This window comes from Lucilia cuprina, chromosome 3 (assembly GCF_022045245.1).
Source record: "Lucilia cuprina isolate Lc7/37 chromosome 3, ASM2204524v1, whole genome shotgun sequence".
In the NCBI taxonomy this organism is placed as follows: Eukaryota; Metazoa; Arthropoda; class Insecta; order Diptera; family Calliphoridae; genus Lucilia; species Lucilia cuprina.
In genome coordinates, this window is record NC_060951.1 from 23,356,313 (window position 1) to 23,384,075 (window position 27,763).

The 27,763-nt window shown below is 31.4% G+C and overlaps 2 protein-coding genes across 2 annotated transcripts in view; one reads left to right on the top strand and one right to left on the bottom strand.

The window, feature by feature from the left end:
* LOC111679993 overlaps positions 1-3,157 on the top strand; it is a 68,620-nt gene extending 65,463 nt beyond the window's left edge. The window contains exon 8 of the mRNA XM_046945380.1: positions 1,555-3,157. Coding sequence (XP_046801336.1) covers positions 1,555-2,972 — 1,418 coding nt within the window. The 3' untranslated portion in view covers positions 2,973-3,157. The remainder of the gene's footprint in view (positions 1-1,554) is intronic.
* Positions 3,158-8,887: 5,730 nt separating this feature from the next.
* LOC111680003 overlaps positions 8,888-27,763 on the bottom strand; it is a 29,271-nt gene continuing 10,395 nt past the window's right edge. Inside the window, exons 2-4 of the mRNA XM_046946512.1 lie at positions 27,656-27,732; positions 11,514-11,703; positions 8,888-11,431 (exon numbers count right to left, since the gene is read on the bottom strand). Coding sequence (XP_046802468.1) covers positions 9,852-11,431; positions 11,514-11,703; positions 27,656-27,706 — 1,821 coding nt within the window. The 5' untranslated portion in view covers positions 27,707-27,732 and the 3' untranslated portion in view covers positions 8,888-9,851. The remainder of the gene's footprint in view (positions 11,432-11,513; positions 11,704-27,655; positions 27,733-27,763) is intronic.

The following is a 27,763-nucleotide window of genomic DNA, read 5'->3' on the forward strand; positions in this document are numbered from 1 at the left end:
TTAGATACAACACATATGTAAGTGTTATTTATACTCCAAAGCAACTACAAAGATATGTCCAATTCACAATATGTGTTGTAAGATTGTATCGTTGTATGTAGTAATTTGTTTTTGTTTCAAAAAACAATTTATTTGACAAATTTGTAAACAACTCTACAACGATTCGACATTGATTGTGTATTGGACAATCTATAACACTGATGGATTTTTTACTGACTGTTATCATGAGAGATCAGGTTAGATACATAGAAAATTTTATTCTAACTTATGTTGATCATTAATCTAGAGGTTATTAGAGAAAATGAAAAAGTAATTTACTTATATACTTTCAAAACAATTCGAGACAATGATAGCAGATTTGAAATCATGGGCAAAATAATTCCACACGATCACCTGAAATAATGGAACATTAAATAGAAATAAGAATTGTGTACATTTGTGTAATATCTCTTCGGAAAATTAAAGATGTACCTACTTCCCTCCATATAATTTTTTTCTCCAATTTTCATGTTAATGTGAGTAATTTCTAGATCTGAGAGTTACAGAAACTGGCCAATAAGTGTTGAAGTGTTTTACGTGAACACCTGCCGTTTTGACCTTATATCTATCAACTATAATGTAAGCCCCTTAATCTCAACCAGTACACTTGTCATTTATCCGCACATTTATAATCAAAAACATCGGACATACTCACTCTTAGAATTTTAATCGGATTGAATAGCACTACCTCCAAAATTACATACACTTGACACCAAATCATCAGTCCTCTGTTGACTCGAAGGAACGTCTCCATTAAACGAAAAAAGACTAAGTCTCAAACTCTGACATTTGGGCTAACGGTTCCTGTGTTATTCGATTATAAGGATTTATTGTTCGACTTCAAATCATTCAATTGAGATCACCAGTTTATAGTTTCGGTAGACTAAAGGTATTAGTAGCACCACTTTTCCCCGGATTGAACTAACACAATAATTTGAAAAGTTATCATGGATACTGAGTTTTTCAGTCCTATGGAGCACAAAAAGACTCAATAACAGTCAAGATGTAACTTAAAATGTTTTCAACATATACATATATCTCCTTTCTTATGGATCCATGTAGTAAAAAAACTTCTGTAAATTGTGGTAACCTCGTAGCAGCATAGGTGGGAGTTAAATGATAATTATGAATTGGAGTCATATATCCTCTCTTAGATAAAGAAATCACCTATTTATTATCGATGGAAAGGGATTAGATAAGACAGTACACTTCAAATTAGGAAGTTGTCCTTTTGATCAAAATACCAACAAGAACATACTATGAAGGATAAACAATCTCATCTTGTTTAGTCGATGAGATCTATGCCTTTGGTTTTCACGGTAACCAAAGGTTTCAGAAAATATCGTAATGGTTTTATCGGTTTCCACCTAACAATTATTGTATCAATATCATTAATTTACAAAAAACAAAATGTTCCTATTTAGTAAAGATTTTAGAATTTGTTTGCATTATAAAGTAAAAAGTTGATCTAATAAAACAAAACATTAATAAATAACATTTTTCTCTCTCCTACAGGCGAATTTGATATGCGTGTTAAATCCTGTGTAGCTTCTGATGGTTCCGGCCATGTCATCAATCTTTCGGATGAGTTTGGTTGTGTTTTACGACCTAAAATGATATCACGCTTCCTAAAAGCTCGAGCTCCGGACGAGAGAGCCACTGTCATAACATATGCTTTCTTCCATGCCTTCAAATTTCCCGATGCTCTAAGTGTGCACATCAAGTGTAAGGTGGAGATTTGCAGACATGGATGCTTGGATCATTGCCAGCTAAATGAAAATGTCAATGAACGTAAAGATGTCCTAATGAATGACAATATGATCAATCAGAATAATTTGTTAAGTGATATGAGCAATGGTGGTTTAGGTGGTGGCGGCGGAGGAGGATTAGCTGGAGGCAGTTTGAGTGGAGGTATGGGCCACAGTCCTAATGGGGTACATCATAATAGTATGGGTGGTCAAACCAACGATATGGGTATGGGCAATCCTGAGGCAGGCCTTCATGATCATGATATTTTCTATGATGACATCATACACAATCGCAAACAATTGTCTCAAATCAATAGTGGTATTGCTAATATCTTGGATCAATTTAATAATGTGCATGAAAAGAATGCCAATTTACCACCACGACCAGTGCACGAAGATCCTGAGGAGGCAGATTTGGAGGATATTTTCGGTGAGGAAGAGCTTGCTGAATTGGATGAAGCTCAATATATGGAATTGCGCAAGAGTGGTAAATTTCCACATGGTCCCCGGCAGTTGGCACAAAAACGCATGGGTGTACCAATGGCAGGTCCAAGATCTTTAGAACCTAAAGACAAAGATGAACAGCCAAGACCAGTTTATAGACCTCAAGCTGAGGCCCTGAAGCAGTCACGAGAAGATCATATTGATTTGGATCAGCACGAAGAGGAAGAAAAATCTAAGGAAGCTGCCAACAACACCCAAGATGGAATACCTCGTCGTAGAAGACGTTCCATAGTAATATCAGATCGTAAAGTGCGCAGTGCTGATGTAGGTGTGAGTGGTCTTTATGATGTTATCTCCGAAGCAGATTTGGCCTTCTCACCCGATACAAAACAGGAGGCAGTCACAGTTTTCCAAGGCAAAATAAGCGAAGAAGTTGTGTATGGCATTTGTATGCCGGTACCTGGTTTCAGCATACTCTTTATTGTGGTAATTTCGGCCACTATTGTGTCGGCTTTAATAGCTGGTTCCCTGCTCTATCGCTATCAACTGCAAAAGGAGGCTATGGAGAAACAAACACCCATGCCTCTGCAGGGTACACTCGCCTCATGGATGACTCTCAGACTATTCCGCATGCGTGAACAACAACATCAGCAAAGTGCTCAAAATGCTGCTGCTGTGGCAGCTGTTCAAAACTCTCTAGCTGCCGCTGCTGCCAGTTTAACCCATGAGTCCGTACAATAATTTAGGCTTTTCCCGAAACCTTTTTCTACATATTTAAAACAAAAATGTTTGTTTTCATAGAAAATTCTAAAGAAATTAAAGTTTCGTTTGGATGTATCAAAAAACCGACTGAAAATCTAAAAATTGATTTATTTTATCTTTAAATTTCGGGCATAATTGCAATAGTTAATGTTTTATTTATTATTTCTTTTCTTTTTTTAATTATTTTGTTTAATTATATTTCTTTTGTTTTTGTAATTTGCAAATTTAACTTTTTATTTTTGTCAAAATTTTTTACTATTTAAAAAATTTAATTTTTTACTAGATTTTAAGGCTTTAATTTATTATTCTTAAATTATTTTATGTTTATTTTTTATTTAAATAAATATATTTATTTATTGGTGCTTTCTGTGGTGCATTTAGTTAAATCTACACAAATCATACTTTGACTATGAAAAACTCAATTTCAAATTAAAACTTGTCTAATACACTGAGAGAAAAAGTGTTTTAAAAATCTAACCAATAAGAATATTTTTTCAAAAAGTTACTTATACTTACTTAAAAAATTTAAATAAATTACAAAATTATAATTAAAATTACTAAATTTAATTTTATTTTCAATTATAAAAACTTTTCTCAAAGTGTATTAGACATTATTTTCGTTTTATTTATTTTTATTAATTTACTTAAAATATTTCTTATTTTCCTTTCATTATTTGTTTAAGTTTCTACAAAAATAATACAATTTGTATTTAGCTAATAATTTTGGGTCATTATTAAAATAATAATTGAATATTTATTTATTTCTTATTCGAAATTAAAATTATTTTTAAATTAAGTCGTAATGAATGTATTTTTTTGGAAAATTACTTAAAACAAAGTCAAACATATATGCTAAATTTTTGTAAATTTTAAATATAAAACAATTTGTATTGTTGAAAGCAAAAGCAATACAAACTTAATTAAAGAAATAAAAACTAATTTAATAAAAAATATGTATGTATATAATTCTGTCATTTATTATCTTTAGAACTATTGAGAGACCAATTTCCTGATATTAGCTAGTGGAAATTTTTTGTATTCCGAATAAATATGTTGTTACTTCGGTTCTGAAAATATTACCTTTAATTGTAATTATCATTTCTAAGTCATTATTTTCCATACAAAAAAAGTACTTAAATAAATACTTACAAATATAAAGTTCTTTTAAAACTCGTCACTACCCAGCAAAAACTCAGTAATGGGTTGTACTTTCATAACCACTTACTTTTCAATGACTATTTACTTACCGTCTGCATTACTTTGGAGTACTCGAATAATGACTTTCTTATAATCTGATATAAAATTACTTTATTTTCGACGTTGTCACAATGTTTGCACATTTTATTGAATTGTGTGGTAAGACTTGGTTTTATTACAAAGAAAACAACAAATAGCTAAGCAGTAGTGCAGTGAGTAGAACACTTAACTTACATACGAAAGTTCCTGGTTCGTATTCTCACTGGCTCCTATTTATTATTTTAAAAATCTACTTACTCAACAACTTCTTTGTAAGCATAATATGCTTTTTTAATTCCCTATTTGTAAACGAGCGTAGAAGTACCTGCCTTTAATGACATCACCGTTTTAAAATAATGAATTAAAAAAAGATGAAGTAGTGAAAAAGGGATTTTATTAACATTTTAACTCATTACTTTTCAATGTAAGTTTTTCCCGTGTATGTTGCAATTATTAACTCAATTATGAACGTTCAAGTAATTCGAGCTTATATGGACGTGGAGGTTGTCAATCGAAGTATGTTTTCTGGGTACTTTAAACAAACTTGTGCAAAATTGTATCATAATTGGTGTATATAGTATATTCCGGGAACTACTTGTATTGGGACTAGTTGAAGTCGTAAACCAATATTGTACATTTTCAATACCAAAAAAATCTTATTAATAAAGAATAATTGTACAGTTCTTTAGATGCTCCCCGTGTGTTATATATCATGATTTTATTAGACGCTAGACAAACATAGCTACCTTGTCTTACAATTTAATAAAACTCAGTCCAGTAACAAATTTTTGGTTTTATTGGTAAAGAACTTATGGGAGGTTAAAGTAGGACATTTTGGTCATACAGGGTTTTATTAAAACCCTATTGTCCAAGGGATAGATATTTCTTAATTTTTTCAAAAGCTATTGGTGTATGATTTTGGAACTCGGGTACTAACTATATAGGTCCAAATTCGGATAAATAGTTCTTTTTGAAAACATATTTTTTTAGCCAATTAATGTAGGTTTATATCCTTTCAGTTCTTTCTGCGATCAATATGATTTAAGTACGGAGTCGTTTGCAAATTTAATATACGAAAAGTCTATTCCTTGGCAAGAAGAGTAGAAATTATAATTTATTTATTAGAACTTACCACAAAGGAAGAATTTATTCTTCATTTGGTACTTTTTTGTTCTGACACTCTTTGTATGTATCAAAAACACACGATTATTAAACACAAATGGTCCTTCTTAAATAAGATGTTTTAGGAGAAAATTTTTAATCTTTGAAACGTTACTTTTTGAATTTTCTAAAAGGGTTTTGTGTTTGAAATCCCGAAAACATTACACACTATCCGTATTCAATTGGAATTTATTGAGAGAGGTTTTTGTACTTTTTCGTTTTTTTTTTCAGATGGTACTTTATTAATTTGTTCCGATATTGAACTTGAAACTATCAAATTATACACGTAGGGACCTGAGTTTTTTCTTTCTTTCATTAAATGCTATTTATTAATTTTCTAAAATATTGTACATATTATAAAGTAACCAAAATTTGTATTTGATTTGATTAATTTCCGATACAAATATTTTCGTATCATAGAACAAAACACAGATGTTTTTGAGAGGGGTAACTTAAGCGCCATTTTTTGTGGGTCGGTCTAATGTATATACGTTTAAGGGTCTACGATCAATATTTCAATTGTTCAATTCACAATCGATGTTGTAGCGTTGTATGCAAAAGTTCTATACAACTTTTACGACATATGAGAAATATGTTTTTCGAATGTCGTAAGAAAATTCAGTGTTGTCAATTGTTTATTTCAGCATATAAATAAGAAATTCAAACGATTTTGGCATAAAAAACGTTAAAAATGTAACACAGAAATTTACGAACAAACAGCTGTTTACCAAAACAAAAATAAAATTTTATTCAAAACTGTTTATTTATTAGTTGTGGATAATGAAAATAATATAATTTTAAACAAAGAGAAATTAATTTGGTTTATTTTGCTCGTTTAATTAGTTTAATATTATTTGTTTTTTTTTTACTTTTAATATTGTTTGTTTTATTGTGAACACAAAAAAAAACTGTTCACAATCACTGTTACTACACAATACAATATACAACTTGTGAATTGAACAAATATGTTAAAAACGGAATGACAAATTCTATATACCCCCCATCTGAATTGTTTGTATAAGTAGAAAGTATGCAACACTATTACTTGTTGCTGTAAATAACGTATTTTTGTATAGCTTTTGTAAATTGCATACGTTGAGGCGACTGCAGCTGTTGTTCATTCATTTAGTATTGCTATTCATGTTAAACAGTTTGATATGGCAATGCCTAAATATATTAAGTAGAACTTTTGCAGAAAATTTAAATTAGTGATGCATATCTTTATGATGTTAGTTATTGTAAACTACTTCTAAGGGTAACCCTTAACCACCGACTATCCAAGTGACTATCTATTTTAACAAGTGCTTATCCTACGAGGAAGACAATCGTCACCCCATAGATTACGAAAATACAGAAAAAGCTTAAGTTTGTGTGTTAAGATAGATAGATCTCTTAAAATAGGTAACAGTAAAATAGCGATTATCTTCACCCCCGTTTTGCAAAGCGTAGATTTGTAACTAAAGACGAATAAGACGCAACCAGGTGGTTAGACGTTAGTGGAAATATTTATCTTTTTCGAACTGCTGGGATATTCAAACAAGTATGTCCGTATCATTGATGCTAGTATCGATACAGGAAATATTTTGTTTTTGGATACTATTATTATTATATTTTAGGGAAGATTTAATTTTTTATACCCACCATCAAAAAGATAAGGGGTATTTTGATTTTGTCATTTCGTTTGTAACACATCGAAATATTCGTCTAAGACCCATACACGTTTATATATTCTGGATCCTTATTTGATTCTGAGACGATCTAGCATTGTCCGTCCGTCTGTCTGTTGAAAACACAATAGTGTTTGGTATCGTGGACCAATATAATTGGTCCACGATTTTGCCTAGCCTCCATATAAGGTCCAATCAGAATGTTTAATTTTCTAATGATCGGCGATATAAGGCCCCCTTCAGAAAAATACTTTGACGCACATAACTCTCTAAAAGAAGCATTTATAGCGTTAAAAATAAGCATAATCATGTTTTTTAGGAACCTAAACCTCTCTGTAAAATTTTATAAGAATCGGTACATAATTGACCTTAATCCCTATATAAGATAGCCTTCAGAAAATGATTTTAACTGCTTTAAAAGTACGAATACAGTGATGGCACTTGACGCAAATATTTTTCATTCAAGCCAAAATTTCTCTACCAAATTTTTTGAGGATCTGTTCCTAATTGATTCTAAACCAAACATATAGTGTCTTTCAGATAATTACTTTAACATAAATATGTTGGTTCTAAATTTTATGAGGATTGTCTGTGTGGGCATTAAGGCAACTTTAAAAGTGTATTAAGAAAAAAGTTTGTGAACCAAAGTTTTTCTGTATGAACTGGGATATTGTTTGCTTGATAACGGCGATCTTATAATAATTACATTTGTAATGCTGCGACGAGATTATGTAGATTCTATTTTTTATTGAGTATACTGTATAGTATTGGCTAATACTAACGAGGGTAGGTATGGAAATGAACTTTTATGTACATACATACAATGTGTCATCTAAAAATACATAATATGTAATAATCGATTCTAAGAATTATTTATTAGTCTATTCATTTGTCTATGAACTCGTCTGTGAATAAATTGATTACGCAATGCACTATTTTTGATGGAAAATTTTTTGTATATAAGTTTGTATACATGTGTAAAGTAGAAAAGTACAGAAATTGATACAATCCGTTCTAGAGAGCGTCCTTGTGGTTTCGACAACGAATCGTTGTTACGTTCTTTTTGACAACATAATGTTGTTACTTTTGTAACACATTATTACTTTTATTATTTATTTTTGTTATTGATTTAAAAACGGATGTTATAATGATGTTTAAAAGTATGATATAAATTATTTTTAAATAAATCATAGTAAACACAATAAAACACTTTTTTAATATTTCTTTAAAATGGTTTCTTTATTTATTAAAATTGTTTTTTGATTAATACAAAAAATCAAACGATTATAGCGTTTTATTTTCTGATTTCTCTTAAAAATTAAGAATGAAATAAATAAATAAATTAAAGTTAAGAAATAAATAATTATAAACTTAAATAATAAAGACCGAAAATTGTCAAGAAAAAATTAAGATCTCAGTCTAAATTATAACAAAAGTTAAAATAATATGAACTTAATATTAAGAAATAAATAAATTTTGAAATTTTAAATAGAATAATAATAAAATATATTTGTTTTCGTTTAAAGAGAAAATAAATATAAAATAAATATGATGTAAAACTTAAACAACTTAAAATATTTAATGACTACCATGAAGTGAATAAGTAAGTAAATAATAAATTAATTAAATAAATAAATTAAATTAAAGTAAAAACAAAACAGACAGTCAGTTTATAAAAAACAAAGCGAAAAAATACAAATTCTATGGAAAAGATTTGAACTTTTAAATATGGCTTAGCACCAGAACAACGTTTACTTGTGTTTGTTTATGTTTGTGGGTGGCGTTTGTGTTTGTTTGTAGTTGATTGTGTACGTTTGTGTTTATGAGGTGTATGTTTGTGTGTGTTTTGTGTTTGTTTTTAATTTAATAAAATTAATTAATAATATAGGCTTAATTTAATACTTTGCACAGTGATTAAGACAGAGACAAACAGTTTTACAGTCTAATAGATCAAGAGCTAAAGTAAAAGTAATACAGAGTTATGAACAGTGAGCAAATAAGCCCGAAAAAAGTGACTACCACCTTGAAAAAGTTAAACTAATAAAAGTAGACCCAAACTATATATATGTATACTGCGTAAATAAAAGAAAAGCCAAAAGTTTCGTTGAGGTTTTGAATTAAAAATATTTATATAAAAGAACAAAATAATAAAAAAAAAACATCATCATCTATTTATTAAAGCTTGTAATTAAAATTGAATTGAAAAACAAAAAAAAATTAACGAAAACTTAGGCTAGTCTTGGAAGAACTATTTATAGTACTGAACTGAAAATTAAAGAAGAGCTTCTTTAAAACAAAATATTTATACTAAAATAAAGCTTAATATTTATCATGAGTTGTGAGGGAAATTAGGACCTAATTTTAAACGTAAAAAAAAGAATAATTTACCTAAAAGGAATTTCTGCATAAACAAATTGCATTCATTATTGTGAATGACAGATATTTCAAAAAATTACAGTATAAAACTATTGATTATTGTGATTGATTTACAAGTTAAACATTTTGTATTTCCTTTTTCTTTCCATTTTCCTTCAACTCTTAATAAACATTAATTATTTAATATAAACATTTTATTTGTTTTATTATTCAAAACAAAGTAGACTAATTTCAAAAAGGTTTTAATATCGACGACACTCAACAACCCAGTTGTTGAGCTCTTCAATTTCTTCAATTGTTTTTCTCCCAGTTTATTGTTTATTATAACGATTTTTTAAATATTTATTTGTTTTTAATATACCCTTTTGTTTTTCAATAAAAAAAGTCTCATATTTGTACTAAAAACTGTCTAATCTATTTATGTATGCGTCCGGTTTTTTGACAGGGTACCATGCCCTGGTGGTGGTGGTATTTGTATGACAGGTAAAGTACCTGTTAGTTGTGGATTCGTAAAGGCTACAGCGCGTTCTTTTTTCGTTATGGTCGAGAAGGGTCTTAAGCGTACATAGAGAACGGCGGAAATGAGACATGAAGTTATTAGAATGCCTAATAGAATAATCAAAGTTATCGCAAAACCGGGAGTAGTCATACAAATGAGACCATCTTCTCGGGCGGGGAAGACCATGGTCTGGGCTGCAGCGCTGGCAGTACTACTATTGGCATTTTCCTCTATGGCAAATGTTAAATCACCGGAAGAGACGACTTTAATAATGCGATTGAGTCCAACTTCGGGTTCATTATCTACGGCACGAGCCCTACGTTGAACACGGCGTTCATCACGTCTTTTGCTTATAGAACTGCCCACATGATAAGTATCTACATGTAGTTGTGGCGGTGGTGGGCCATATTGTGATTCTGGTCCCACCTGCAAGTGATGAACTTCTTGCAGGTTAGGATCAGAACATTGATCAGGACACTGATAACGACAGATTTGTATGGTACATTGGAAATGCACCTCCATGGAATCGGGGAATTTGAAAGCTTGGAAATGAGCATAGGACAATACCGAAGCTGAGGCACCGAAATTCTTAATCTTAGTAAAACGTGACATTAGTTTGGGTCTAGTAACACAACCTCTTTGATCTACCAGCTGTATGGGTGCCCGCTTACCATCATGGGCCACACAATTTCTTACTAACATATCGAATTTAGAATCATCATCCTTAATAGCCAACACCATGGTCATAGTCTGACCAATCTTAACCAAACCAGAGACCTCAGAAGCCCAAGGTCCCTTGCCTACTTGTATCTGCATCCAGCAGCCAACATTATCGCCAGCAAAATCAGCCCTAACAACATCTAGCATATCGACGGGGAAGGGACGGAAGGTAACACTCTTTTCATACTGATCGTGCCAAGTACAACGTAGTTTTCTGGCTTGATCCCAAACCTCTTGAACCTGTGGATCGTATTGTATGACAATAATGTTTTCGAAATAAGTGCCTGAACCCGATTCATGACCATAACCATAAAGACCATTTTCAGTATTACCCGATGTACCGCATTCGTGTAGACCAATATCAAAGGTGGCCGAAGTACGACCTAAACCCGATGGCAAATGAACACAATTCATATTGCTGTAGTGGCCTTTGGAGAAGACAATACCATAGAAGGGTTTGTCGAATTGTACAAAAACTTTCATGCCATTCTTTTCACACTTGACATCGAGCGAAATTATTTTCGCCATGTCCTGTACGGGGGAAGACCATATTTCATTGGTGGATGAAGCACCCACACTCAAGTCGGGTAGTGATTGTGGCACATGTACTTGCTGTTGTTGTGGAGGTTGAGGTGGCGGGGGAGCTTGTCGTTGAGGTGGCAAAGGTGGTGGTGGTCCTTGGTAAGCCAACTGTGAAGGCGGTGGTGGTGGACCAAAGGGCTGTCCTAAAGCTAAAGGAATACCTTTGTTATTGCCTGTAATGAAATAATTTAAAGATGCTATTTTTAACGAGGGTAGATAAGCAGTCTTATAAAAATATATTTGGTGGAAGAAAGTAAGTTTCTCAAGTAAGTTTCTTACTTCTGGCTGGACCGGGACCCTGTTGTTGCTGCTGCTGTTGTTGTGGCTGTTGTTGGATATTATGTTGATATAAAACCTTTTGATTTTGTGAATCGTGTTCACTTTCTAAGGCAACTTGATCCACTTCGTTATCATGATCGGACATTTCCTCGTTACCCTTCGCCACTTCGACATCATCGGCTATGGCAAACTAAAAAAAGAAGAAAAAATAAGCAAATTAGTGAAATAAGTAAATAATTACATCAATCGACACTAGAATGTCAAACGGATATTTCAAGAATGTTCTTAATATGTCAAATACTAAATTAAGTAAACATTTCCTTGGATCGTGTGAAAGTTATTTTGTGTATGGGAAATGGAGCCTTCAAAAGGTGTTTTACAATTTTTAGTTGTTGTCATTTCGTTTTACCCATTTTACAATACGGAAAATTGCTTGCTGTGGCAAGTCGACTAGTTATAAAAAAACAAAAGTAAACATTTAACTTTCATTTCATCTTTTTCTTGGTTTTGACTTTTCGCAAAACAAAAAAGTGATAAACATGTTTCAATGTCCTAAATTAGTTTCTTAAAATCATCAAATAAATCAAAAAAGGAGATGATAAAAAATGTAAACACTGCCAATGTTGCAAGGCACAACAGCGACTCCACTGGTACTCAGTTCAGCAATAACTTTACACATATGTACATATGTATGTATGTACGTAGTGTGTCTGTATGTTCACTGTACATATGCGCTGACAAAAACCAGAACAACTAAATTAAATTCGAATAAAAATATTTTATTTTCAATTCCGGTTCCCACCATATAAAAATCAATGCAAACCTCTAAATACACTGCCAACCATCTTCATACCATTGTAAATCTCAATGGGATGGAGGAAGATGTTTTTAAACCAAAAAGTTTTTACTTTTTTTAATTAACCACAAAATAAATTAACAAGAAACCTCCAGGTAAGATAAAGGAATAAGAAAGTGATGATCTTGGTTAAATGGAAAATGTTTAAAATGTTTGGAATTTTGATTTGGTTTTTAAGTGAAATTAAAAGATTTCACTTTAAATATAAAGAAATAAATTGATCGATAAAAATTCCTGAAGGCAGTTTGGGTTATTGTAATGTTTTTGATTTTAATTAAGGGACTATCCCTCTATAAAAAAAAATTGGTAAAAATCTGTCTACTAATTGACCCTATTCCCCGTACAAGATCCCCTTCTACAACTTCAACTCTCATTATTGTCTTAAAGCTATGAGTATACCAATAAAATTCGGCATTACGATCCAAAATCTTTCTACCAAATGTTATGAGATTCTGTCCATAATTGATCCTACATTTCATATAAAGTACCCATTAAAAATGACTCATTAATATCTTTAAAATACGAGTACAGCGATAAAATTCGACATAAATGTCATTCGAACCAAAATCTATTTAGAGAATTTTAAGTCGGAGGTCCACACTACGCGTGTTCGCGTCAAATCATTACGCGCTCTTCATACCTTCTTCGCTTTCTACGCTTCAAGTTACATGCGACGCTTTTTTAGCGTAAATTTTGTCAAAATCAGCTGACATGTTCGTGCGCCGCTTGTGACGCTTTTGTCAAGGCATTCTACGCTTATGTGCTTGTAGCTTTTAGCATACAAATACATTGTTTCTATTTTTTTGACAGACGCATAGAATGCGAGAAAGCGTAGAACGCGTGGTGTGAACCTCAAGCTTTATACAGGTTTGTCCATAACTGAGCTTGTCCCCATATAAGGTCCTCTTTCATTATTATTTGGGAAGCTTTCCTTTTACGACAAACGGTTTAATATGGTTATAGAAAATCGGCATTACTTGTTAATTTTTCGTTTCTAATTTTATTATTATAGAACATGCAATAAGTTCTTTGAAGAACGATAAAGTCCAAATATTACCCTTTTATAGAATTTCATTCCATCGGGATCCCATATGTATCTTTATTCAGCACCATCTGAATGATAAAATGTTTAATATTGCATTTCCAGATTCAATATTGTACAATAATGTATAATGCCAAAAGGAAAAAGTAACAAAGTTTTATCTCTTATAGATTATTCTTTAGTTCGGACTTTACACGCCCAATTTTATGTTTCTAAGTTCAATATTATAGAAAGCTTTAAAAGTACTAAATAAGGAACGAAAAAGTACCAGGAAGTTAATTTTAAAGGTGTTCATTTATATTAAAAAGTAACAAAATTTCAGCTTTTATAAATTCTCATCTATATCGGGCTCTTTGAGATCAATAAAAGCAACTAAATCAATGGATGGAGTAGTAAAAGGGTAGAGTAAACCTTAAACAAAATATAAAAACTAGAAGATTTTGACGTAGAACCTTAAATCCTGATAATATAAAATAAAAAGTAGATCAATACCACCATACATCCTGTTGTAACCTAATTGTTTATTGTTGGTTGAAACCAAATGCTGATCTATCAAGACATTATCATTCGCAATTTGTAAACTCAGTCAGTCCTAGACATAATTCCTAAGAATTTTACAATCAAAGGCGCCATTACATGTTTCTAGTTTCCTTACTTAGCGGCCAGCACCAATAGTTTTTATTGACGGTATTCTTTATGTGGTGTTTCCATTTGAATTTCCGGTTAGGTGCCAGAAAACAGGATTCAATGCACATGAGAATTTTACTCTTGCTTTTGACAGATTTCAGTATTTGGTTGATTAATATTCAGGCTTCATGCATTGCAAAATAGCAGACAATATTCCCTTCTTACGATTACTTTTTGTTTATAAAGTTGCCAAACAAGGGCCCTCAGCTCGACAGTTGAACTTAGAGATAATGGTTCATATTGGTTACACAAATCATTTTTCTATTTAGAATATTGTTTATTGACTCCGCAAATATTTTTCTAACTTTGTAATCATTATGTAATAATCATTAATTATTATAGAATTGTATTCGTTAAACAGATTTGAACATAATTATTTCACTTACGAATCTCATTCAAATAACTCTTTGACTTTAAGGTTTTAATAACATTATAAATCCTGTTAAATAAGACAAACTTAAGAGTTTTCATTGTCTAACTCAGGGTGTATAACCGAGTTTAATAAAATTCTTTAAACCCCAATTTAAGAATTCGAACGTTTCACATGATATATGTATGATCGTACTCATTTAAAAAATAAATCAAACGATTACACGCTTTCAGACATTCTAGACATTTTACTACACAACTACATATTTACGTATATATATTATTGGCAGATGCGTGCCGCCGACTCCTAACTACACAACAATAACAACAAATGCTGTAAAAGCGACAACAATTACAATAACTTGTTGTTGGTTCAATCGATTTAGATCAACATTGGTAGACTGACTGGATGGGTTTTCAATTGTATTCAATACGAATTATTTTTACAAGTATGAATGATGTTTAAAATAGGGCAACAACTTTTTCAATTGTTGTTGTACACAATGTACATACTGGTATTTTTTTCTACCTCTTTCTAGTACAAAATTCATTGACAACATACCGGTGTACATATTCCATCCTGTAGTATAAGTATGTGATTGTAGTGAATTAATAAGACTTGAATATGTGGTTTACAAATATTATGCATTGGTGTCGCGTGATCTTATTTATTTCTACTTGTTTTTTTGTAAAGTGTGCATAAATTTTTATTAGTTTTTTTTTTTCATCAGTCCGTCTGAATGTCTGACAGTTTGTCCCGTTGTTGGTAAGTCTGTTTACTTGTCGGTTTATTTTATATCGTACTTGATCTACAGCACAATTGTATCAATATATAAACATACATACATAGTATACTGTTGCTTTCTTGTGATTTTAACATTGAAATATGGCACTAGATTATGCGGATTTATTTACTTTTGAATAACAATTTAGATAGAATAAACTTTTACTCTTTTCTTTTTGCGTTTTGTTTTTTGGCGGAAAACACTGTTGCGAACACAACCTGTTTTACGATCAACAAAATTTATATGCGAAATTGTGTTTGCCTTTAAATGAAGATCAATTTAAAATATGTTAAATATTGTAAGTAAGTACGAATATATTTTGGTTTTCACTTTTTTCGAAATCAAGAGAAATTTGTTGTTGGCTGAGTTAATGCGATCTTCAATTAGGACTCATTTTTATGATAAATTTGGTTGTGGTTTTAATTACACATTCTTAAGTTTCACTTTGAGGAATGCATAATAAAAGGATTGATTGGCTTTGTTTTACATAATTTATAAATTTCTAATATGAAAGGTCATAAGGACAATTTGTATAGTTACGACAAGTATTAAAGTGAAATGTAATTTCTTAATATATATTGCAGATCGTTGCATAGTGAGTAAATTTAGAAAAATAAGTGAAATCATTCTATAATTTTAAGTAAAAACCCCGTAAGGCTTCATAAAGAGTAGTATCCCCAGATTATACCTTCAAAGGCTGAAAATAAGTGGAATAACCTACAGACTTGTAAATGGGCCAAGATATTGTGGCCCTCCTTCAATGAGAAATGCTCAAAACTCCTTATAAACCAAAGTAGACGGATTATATCGAGATTGATGATAGGAATAACAGGATACTTAGTGCTTCACATATTTGCTAATGTCCTGCTTTATCCGTTAGAAGAAACCGTTTTCTTGGCAATACTTCATATCTTAGTATAATATCTGGATCTAAGTTTTGTTATATCCTGAAGTTTCTTACTGCTACGAGCTGGATCAATACTATGCAAATAAAAAGTAAAAAATTTATAGTCGGGCGAGGCCAACACCTTTTACAAAAATAAAATGAGATTTAGTTGTCAATAAACTTGAATTGTACCTTGCCTCAGATATACATTCTTAAGCCGTTTATTGTTGAATAAAATTGTGGACATTTAAGTGAAATTTTAATGGGGGCTTTTCATAGAAGCTAGGGTCATATGAGGACCAATTATAATAGAATTCTTGAGGGTCATTAAGTCTAGTATAGAACTTGGCTTTGCAGCTTTTTGTCGAGATATGAGTATACATTTAACATAATTATGAACTTAAAAGCCCTATTCGGTCTAGGTGAAATAATGTACCGATATAAACCATTTTTAATAGGCTTCGCCTACGGCTTTATAAAAGATTATGTGCCAAATTTCATTTAATTATCTCCGACCTGTAATTTAATTAAAATGTTTACAAACCCTATCCGGGGGTTCAGTTATATGAGGGCTAGGTGAAATAATGGACTGATCTTAACAATTTTCAATAGGCTTCGTCAGAAAATGATTCTGAGCCGATTGGTATACTTTATGGTGGGTATATGTGCGTTACAAACATAAGCACAAACCCAATATACCCTCCCCACTAAAATGGTGTAGGATAGAACGGAGTTTCTTTAACTCTACTGACTGTTCGCGCATAGTGAACTACCACGTTAACCAACCAACTAATTTTTTAATTTGTAAACTGCTGTAATGTAAATGGACGAGAAGTTCATTTGTGAACATTTGATTTAAATCTTCGTGGCAGATAGTATTTTTCACTTAAGAATGTTGGCTGAGGAATAAATTATCTCTGTAATGCGTTATGAGGTCCACTGGCTAATCGATCTCTAATGGGTGTGCCTTATAAAAGTCGTGTATTTCGCAAAAATATACGGGAATCAAAAACAAGTTCCCTAATTTCAGAGAAACTCACTTCATTGTAATATTGATGAACAGTGCAATGCACCATATGTTGCGACGATTTTCCTGTGAATCTATAGAATTAGACACTCTATTGTCACCGAGTGGTCGAGTAGCTATATATGGGAGAAGCTTTAACAATAGTTAATTATCAAAGAGATCGGGGTGGTTTAGATTTTTACTATACCCATAATGACATTTTAAAAAAGTGACATAATGTCCGTGGACATTTTTAGGCTATTTAAATCTAAAAACATGGACAAAGGAAAATGTTTATCCATGAGTAGTGTAATTATCTCTTGATGCGAGCAAAAGCAAAAGAAGTGGGTAATAATTCTAGGAAATCTGAAATGGTATTTTTTATCAGATGGTGTAGACTTCAGACGTCCAATGTTAGATTAATTCGTTCGAAGTTTATCTAGCGGATAAGTATTTAATGAATTGTGGTCTTCAACCAGTTATGGTAAATTGGATTTCAGATGCCAGACTTATTTTAACTTATGTTTACTTCAATATTATGAATCTACCAAAAATCACAGTTATAGGAAGATGCTTAATAAAGGATAGCTTAAGCCTCCTTAACATATATACCAAAATTCTTAGCTATCCGGAAAGCGAAGGAACTGATACAGAATCAGATCGATCTAGGATCAGTTATGACAATTAATGTTCACAAAACTGTTTACTATTATGCTGTGTTGAATGACGGGACACTGCACTGTTCATTGTAATGAGATCTTATTGTATGAGATTACAGACGCACTAAAGGGCTTATGGCCAACACTTAATGTAAGGACTACCAACATACTAATAGGTAGTTGGCATTACTCATTTAGAGATTTTGTCAGTCAATGTGACAATAATAATACAGAATACTGCGAAGACCCTCTTCTACTGGGTTTTATGATGAGATTCAGATTCTATCACAACTCTTTCTTTATACCAGAATACTTAGAAGAATAAGTCTACTATATTTTATATGGGGAATTAGCCAGTTCTTCAACTGGGTTTTATGAGGAAATTCAGATTCCATCACAACTATCTCTTTATGCTTTCAACTCTTTAACTTAAACCCATGGGTATATATGTAACTCATGCATCCATGTGGAATTTTAAATTAAATTAAATTTTAATTTGCTGAACTGTGTATCTTTTCACCTTTCTAGTGTTAAAATATTATGTTTTATTTATATTTACATCATAGTTATTAATATAATTTATTGTATCAAACAATACTTTTCTTAAAGTGTAACGGTTATTTGTTGATCTGCATTGATCATATTTTGTTTCCATACATTTGCAGCTAATTTCTTTGTTTTCGTTAAACTTCATTTTTTTAAATTTTCATTTTATTATTATTTTTATTATTGTTAATATTAAACGTGTACAAAATGATCAATTCGAACATTTATCATGATTTCAATTTTATCTTTCAACATAAAGTAGTTTGTTGATTGACTAAGTGACCATTTAAATCATTGTAAGTATTCCATGCCATAAATGAAACAAATGAAAAAACACCTCTATTGACCAGACGACATCAACAATAGCCAAATGCAAGCTTTCCTTTCCACAAACAATTCCAAAGTCTAACTTTAAAACGAAGAAAACAATTCAAAACCAAACCGAACCAAACCAAACTAAAACGAAAACAAATCCCACTAAATCATACTTGGAGTCAGTCGTATGTCTTCCACAAAAACACACAATGCGATGCGATGTGTGCAGCACTTTCGTGCAGAGTAGAAAATACAAGAAAGACATTTATATATGATGGATTACAGGTCATAATCTCCAAAGAATGAATAAAGAAATGTACAACAATATACACTAGATGGAGAGCAGTAATGCCAAATATAGTTTGTCATCTTTTACCAGAAAATACTCATATGAAAAGATAAATTGTCTGTCTCCACTTTTTGCCAAGAGCAGCAAAATCTTTTGGAGAAGATGTAGAAGAAAAAAAAACGACGTCGACTATGATGACGCTGATGAAGTGAAAGATGTTGTAAGTAATATTGTTTATCATCTTAGGAGTCTTATATATCATGGGGTTGTACCAACGATTACTGGTTGATGGTAACTTGTAGTTGCAATTTACTTAAACAGTGGTAGTCGTTGTAGTAGATACTTGCTGTATATGTGAATAATTATGATGACAATTTATATTTATGTTCGTTGTTGTACATTCGTATATTCGTATACGCATGTATAAGCCTTTGAGAGATTTATCGAAACACTCACAGTAAAGTGTTAGTTGAAAATAGTTTCAGATTCTCTTTTTTTCGTACTACTTAATCTTATTAAAATTAAGTACTCTACCAAAACTTCTGAGAAATTCAAATAAAATTTACTGCACTTAAGGATATTTTGTCCTGAATAATATTACTTACAAAATATTTGTATCGTAAGCTTAACAATGGCAAAGAAATTGGTCCAGAGTTTTACTGTCTTCTCTACATACACTACATTCGCACATCAAACTAATCCCAGACTTGCTCAGGCTTTTTGTCCTGCTCTCGTTAAGATCTTCTTCCCACCATTTCATTATTTGCATCATCTACAGGACAAATTTTAAAGATAATTCAATGAAATTTGCTAAGACCGGTCCATAATTTCACATAGCCTCCATACAACTGAACCCCCGAATAGGGCTTGTAAACATTGTTATCATACTATAGGTTGCAATTTTGGAGATAATTCAATAAAATTTAGTAAATGATCTTCTATGGTAAGCGTATTGAAAATGGTTAACATCGATCCATTATTTTACCTACCCCCCATACATTTGAATTCACCGAATAGGGCTTTTAAGTTCTTAATTTATTTAATATACTCGTATCTCAACTTAAATGCTTTATTTTGAAAACTATTTTATTTATGTAACAGGTGTAGGGTATTATATGGTCGGCCTCGCCCGACTTTTATTTCTTGCGTTGAAAGGGTCTTTTTACATTAAAGTAAGTACATTCGCTCTATCGTTGTATACTATCTCTACTTTACCCTTGGAGGAGTATTCGGTTAAAGCTTTCTAACGTTATCACCTGATATCGCCTAATGGCAGTAGGTAAATGTGTTAACGCAATTTGCCCCCAAACTTATTCTAATCTAATTTACGTACTTCTGCCTAGAAGTTAGTGTTGTGATTAGGTAAATGATAGTAAATTTCTGTTTCTGGGTTTTAAACATAGAACCCCACTACCGAGTTCTTCAAGATTTTAGAAATATCCGTGTAATATCGGATTCCTATGGATAGTTGCACTAGTGTTCCGCTTGATTATGACATTCCATCGGGTACTTCCCATGACTATGTATAACCGTCCTTAGTACTAAACTTGTTTTCTGGTTTAGATTAAAATTTTTGATTTTCTTTTGAAAATACAGATTTCCGTCTTCGCTGGATTAACATTGAGGCTTTCGGTTATGCTCAACTCAAAGCAGCCATATCTAAATCCTTTCTCGATTAGGGTCCTTAATAAAAATTTTTAACTTTTTACTAAATTTTATATTTCTAGTGTATGAATGGAAAATGAAGCAAAAATATTTATATTGTATATAATAAGAGTGTTACTGTTAAAATATATGTCACTGGTATAATTTTTCTTCGGCGTTATTTTATTTATTTATTTATCTATTTTTATTTATACACTAGTTTTTCCATTTATATCTGCAGCAACTTTTGTATGAATGTTTGTTTTTTTATTTCTATTTCAAAAGAAAAGAAATTATATGAAAATATAAGAAAATAAATAAATAAGTATTTGTTATAGACAGACAAACAAGTAAAGACTACAGCAGCATTCTGCTGCATTCTAGCCTTGAACTTAATTTGAAACGGAACTCTTTATTTGATTTGATTGAATGTTTTTTTTGTGTTAATAAAGAAAGATATAAACCTGAGCTTTAACCGGATTATTTTACAGTTTACTTTCTATTTTTTACAAAATATCTTGTTGCAAGACTTATATAACTAAATAGGCTAAAACGTTTATTGTCATTTGTTACCATTTTAAATGATGACTGGGAGTCGGCCGGCAATTTGTATGTTAGATGCTTAATGCCAATTTTGTTATAGAATTAATGGGTGAATGAGCCATTAAAGAAATTAATTAGCAAATATTGTTTTTCTGTTTATCAATTGAGGTTTCTGATGCGATTTCTTATGTTTTAAATGAAGCAATTAATGAGAGCGATTATTGACTATTGCTCTAAATAGTTTTATTTTATCTCCAGATATTTCTATATTTTAAAATATTTATTCAGTTAAAGAACAAAATAGTATCAAAAAATTTCGAAGAGCCTTGACCTATTTCACTGTGGTATTTTTCAACCACTGGGTGAGCTGTTGTGACGACTAATATCCGCCCCATTGTGCTCCTTGCACGCAGATGGCAATTTACGAATATAAAATTTCCTTTTCGTGCACTGTACTCAAGTACTTGAGCTATATAATTCCTAACAATCGTGTGCCGTTTCTCAATTTTCGAAATACAAAGACATAATTTCATAATTTACAGCAACGCAGATGGTGTGGCTCCTTTCCGCACATAGTACCAGCTATGTCTCGAATTCAATACGAATTCATCAAATAAGCCTAGGAATTCTTTCGAACTTACAGACTGTAGTAAATCTGGTATGAACAGAATTTTCTTTGAGCATTCCTGGACAAGAATGGAAAAATTCAATGGTATCACTTGTATAAGATACATTTCATCCTCGATCTTTCTATCCATCACACTTCTCATTCATCTGACACACATCCAGAGGACAACATCCGACACAATCACTCTAGGTATACAGACCCATATAGCCCTGTATTTTATATATTATAACACCAACTCATTTTCAACGCTTGGTCCCACAGTCACTCCTCTGTGGGATATCTGTTTCACTTGGGAAAAGCACTGAAATAATCCTTAATTATAGACTTCACCGTATTCAGTCTTTCAACGGCATTTCGTTCTTTGCGCGATTTTAAATTTAAACCATAGTCAATACGTGAACTCCGAAGGAACCTCAACCAACTGACCAGCCACAGCATAGTCCTGCGTGCAACTGACCACCCGTAGTATCAAATTATATGGTTAACTGATACGACCCCATGTCAAATCATTCTAAACAATGTCCGAGAAGTGAAGTGACATCACCAGTTTATATTCCCGGCAGACTAGAGGTACTGAGAGCATTTCTTTAACCCGGAATTGCAATATACCAACATGGGGGTCGTTCATCAAGGAAACATTCCCCGGAGAAGCTCTAATAGTATGTATTCTAGGAATATTTGTCTAAAATAAAAATGATAGGTTCGAATCTGCCAATTTTGTACCCAAATGTACAAAATTTGTTTAACAAAAATGTGAAATTTTGACCCACTGTAACTCAGAAAGTTCCTGAGCGATTTTGTCTAAATATTGTCCCTTAATTACTACTCAACGGGACTACCATTAGTGCAACATAAAATTTAAATGACTACACATAGAATAATTCATGCCTAATATGCACGAAAAAGGTTGTACATTGTAAGAATGCTTCGTTCTTTCCACCTTCGTGGTGTTTCGTAATATAAACGAAATTTTTCGAAAAATTTTATTAAATTATATAAATTGTAAATTTACCATAATCATTTTTATGAATTTAGTCATCAAATTGTCATTTTCACATTTTTTTTTTATTTATGTTATGAAACTAATTCGTCAATTATATAATACTTTTTCTTGGATTTTATAGAAAAGATGCTTATATACTTTGGTGAAATTAGAAAAGTTTTTGATTAAGTAATATTTCGTTTTAAACACGAAATTTTGGTAAATACTAAGTAGTAATAAGTAGTTATAAAATTTTTTTCTTAATTAATAGTTCTTACTTCGACTTTTTTTGTTTAATCCAATTCCTCGATCTCGAGTAATATTTTTTAATTGGATTTTTTCTTAAGTTAAACAAAGATTACTTTCAGTGTATGTACAAAAATCATTTATGATAATATTCCAGTATTTTTATTCTTCTATAAATATTGCTGATATAAATTTGAATCAATTTTTACAGGCTTTTAAAACTTACTTTGAAAAAAAAAAAGAAATAATCATAATGTTATTTAATTAAACATCCATTAAAATGCATACACATTAAAACCTTTTTACATACACATTTCATGTTTAGCTAAATCATAAATTTTATCAAAAAATCATAAAGAAATCTCAAAAAAAAACTTTTGAAAAACCATAAGTTAATTAAACTTAATAAACGTTGAAATTGTCATGGTAAATTTATAAAACATTTTTAACAGACTAGCGAACATGACAGACACACAGACGGATGGGCTCACTTATTCAAATACACAAACATTTTCAAATCAAATTAACAATATTGTTTACAAGTCATGATCCAAGTTTGTCTAAAAATATTTAACAGTATAACAACAAAAACGGCAACAAAAACAAATAATATGAAAAAAGCGAAAAATTATATTTCAACAGACAACATGACGACGCGACGACAGGACCGAATTTGTAAGTGAATGAATGAATGTTATATGTTTACTTGTAGCTGCCACATTATGAACGACCAACCAACCCACCAACGACCATAATGCGGAAATTAATAATGAAAATGAGTTGAAAGAGCTCCAGACACAAAGTGGATACCAGCAGACGAGGACGTTGGGAGGGAAAATACAATAAAAAAAGCAAAAGTTTATCAAAGCAACTTCAAAACAACAACAACATTTACAATAACAACAACAACTGGTGACCTCTAAATGAAAGAAATGAAAATGAAGAAGAAAATGCCAAAAATTGTAAAGATAATTTTCAGTAGTAGGCCAAACAAAATAAAAGCTGTAACATTAACAATCCTTCTTCATTATCAACATCATTAAGGAGAAGACATCGGAAAAACCACAGCCTGCCTAAGATTGGCGTTTCAAAAAGAGTGAGAGAGAAAGTAACGACATTTAAAGAACGTGATACTTACTTGTACATTTTTCTGCTTTTGTTGGGGAGTTTTGTTGGATTCAGTTATATATTTTTACTTTTAGTTATCTTTCCTATAAACTTCTTAATTTGGTTTGGCTGTGCCTGTAGACTTCGACGTAGTCTATGACAACAACATCATTATCATCATTTTGTATTTTAAGAAAAGATGCTGTTGCTTACAACAGCAATTTTTATTGTTTACAGCCAAAATAACCAGCCAAAAATATTCATTCAACTCTGGTTTATTGGCATGTACTAAAAGGTGGTAGTATATTGATTTTATCAGTCCATTTGTAACTCTTCAAAAAATATCATTTGTAAAATTTATGTTAAATTGTAAAGCAATCTAAAGGAGATGCTTATTTCTGGGACCCAGAATGATCACTACTTATGTAGTGCATTATGGTTAAATTAGGAAAAAAAAGGTTTTTGGAGGGAGGATACAAACACCTACAGAATGAATTTTCTTCGTAATGTTTTATTCATGTCCACTGGCTAAGAAAGAACAAGTATATTAGAGAAAAACATTCCATCGTAATATCGATAGAAGAGTCAAATACAAATCAAAAGAATTGGATACACCGCAGTCACCGTACTCTCTCCTGTAGTCTTTTGAGCTGCATGCCATATATGGGAGTTGTACCGCATCGGTTATAAATGATATGGAGATCAAATAGAGGGAAGACTTAAAGCTGTGATACGCGGTTGTCAGATCTTACAGTGTTGTCAGAAAAGGCATTACTGACAATGTGGCAAGACAAAATGTTTAATTTGATACTTTTGTTAGACATTTTCTGCACAATTTAATAAAAACACATGCTTATTTTGATTATTGAAAATGTATTTAGTTTCGCAGATATCGCACTATATTTTCATGTCCAGAACATTAAGATCAAAACCATAATATTTACAACACAAAACTTTGGGAAATTAGTCGAAGTCAGTTGTATATGGTACGGAATGAATGACGAGATAACCACTCGTATACCTAGACTGAGTGTGCTGGATGTATAAAATGTGGACTGAATTGAATGGTAATGAATGAAAGGTATTTTATACAAACATTTCCGTAAAGTACTTCGACATCTTGTCCTAATACCTAACCTATTGGGCTATAATTTAATGTATTTGAATGGGATATAGTGATATCATCGGCATCACTATCCTCCCCACTAAAGTGGTGTAGACTTTAAAGATCGACTGAAAACGGACGAATCTTCTAACAGTCAAGGGAGAATATATGGATACACATCCCCCACTGTTGAAACTAAATTTGGTGCTATCTGTTTCGCTCGAGAGACCCTGCCGACCGAGAAAAGGTTTTATAATCTAAAATAACAATTGAAATAATCTTTCCACACGTCTGTGGTAATAAAGGGTATTTCCGTGATCAGACTTGTGTGTGACCCTTGTCCACCCTCGTTGCAAGTCTGTCAATTTATTATACAAAACCAGATACTTGATATTGACATATAAATTATTGCTAGAAAAGCGAACCTAACTGTTGCATACACTACGAGAAATCATGTGTCAACTTTTTTTTCAAAAATTTTCCATTTTTTTCTATAATTTTCTACAATACTTGTAACATCATCATAATAAATACATAAACGTGTGGTTTTTATATGTATTTTGGTCTGGTGGGATTTTTGCCAAAAACCGTAGAATTTGAACGTTTTTTTTTCATTTGCTGCTGTTAGGCCAAAAGTCAAAGCAGCAACAACTGCTAAACAGCTTCAACTACTACAGCAAAAACTAACAAACATAACAGGAAAATATGGCGAAGAAAATTAAATTTAGGAAAAAAAAAAGAAAAATAAAATAATACTTTTTTCAAGCTTGTGTTTATCATTATCGTCATAACGTATCAAAATAAAAGGAAGAGTGTTTTTCTTACTTTATTTTACCACGATTTTGCTGTTGTTGTGACTTCGAAGACGCCAAAGAAAAGTGAAATTTTCCTTAGTTTCTTAATGATGTTTGTGAAAAAAATGCTAAAAGGCAAGTCAAGGTTTGAATGGCATGTTGATTTTCAAGTTTCTGATAAACCCTCAACAAATACATATAAACCAGCTTAATAAAACAGCGAAAAAATAATAAAATTGTGTCATTGAGGATTTAAGAAGTTAATGAACTTTTTATGCTTTAAGAAGGCATAAATGGACTTTTTATTTTTGCATACCAATTTTTTAGAAAATAAGTGCAGAAAATAGTTATAACAATCCATTAAGTCTGAATGTAGTCTTGCTTTTTCTTAATGCCACTAAAGGGAATACGAAAATTTGTTAAGCAATTTATCTCAAGAAATGCTTATGATTATTTAAAAACCATTTAATTGCTATCATAAACTTTACTTAGGACAATAAAGCCAGTGTGTGAAAATCAAATTAAAAACTGTATAATAAAGGGAAAGTAACCATAAATGGATAAGAAATTATAATAAGTTACTTAAGAGAAGTTGTTTTACAGTAATATTTTTGAAGTCAAGTGGAGAATTTAGAGAAGAATGGGTAAGCTATTACCAGCCATAAAAATTTAGTACTTTAGTTCTATAGATTTTACGATCTCAAGTTTGGTAAATATCATCTTACGATATCAACATATCATAAAATATCACTGGCCCCTACGGCATTCGGTACCTCTTCTAACTTATAAATTGTCCACTTAGTAGGCAATAAATCAATCCATAGATTATTCCATAGTCTAACCAGTAGTAAAAGCTATTTTAGTCTACTCAATGGTGTCTCGTCTATAGTCTAGTCTATAGTCTAGTCTATATTCTAGTCTTTAGTCTAATCTATAGTCTAATCTATAGTCTATAGTCTACTCTATAGTCTAGTCTATAGTCTAGTCTATAGTCTAGGCTATAGTCTAGTCTATAGTCTAGTCTATAGTCTAGTCTATAGTCTAGTCTATAGTCTAGTCTATAGTCTAGTCTATAGTCTAGTCTATAGTCTAGTCTATAGTCTAGTCTATAGTCTAGTCTATAGTCTAGTCTATAGTCTAGTCTATAGTCTAGTCTATAGTCTAGTCTATAGTCTAGTCTATAGTCTAGTCTATAATTTAGTTTATAGTCTAGTCTTTAGTCTGTTCCATAGTCTATTTTAATACTTTTGATCCCAAAAAAGACCATTTTTGTTATAAGTTCGTACTATTTTAAATTGGATTTTCCATGCCTGTAACGTTCCATTGTGGAAAAGGTATCCAACCTAGAGTATTCTATCAGTCGGCTTAAAATAATATTCTGAGTCAATTAGCCCATATATCAAACTACAGGATACAAATAATTTAATCCAATGCAGAATCATCCTGTCACTCTATAGGGCTTTGAAACTCAAAATGATGTATACCAACTAAATTTTGTTTTCCGACATCCAACCTCACAATACTTTCTTACTTGTTATTTTCATACGTATGATCGTTATTTATTTCTACCTATCAGGGCGTATACATAATATGTAATATTTTTTTAACTGCCCCTTTTATGATTTAAAAAACTTATTTCATTATTAAACTCACCTGAATAAATAGACACAGCGCTAATGTTAAAGTAAATTTCTTAATCTTCATCGTAATTAAAAGCCGATTTTCGAAATCTGCAAAATAAAAATAGTAAAAAAATTAAAC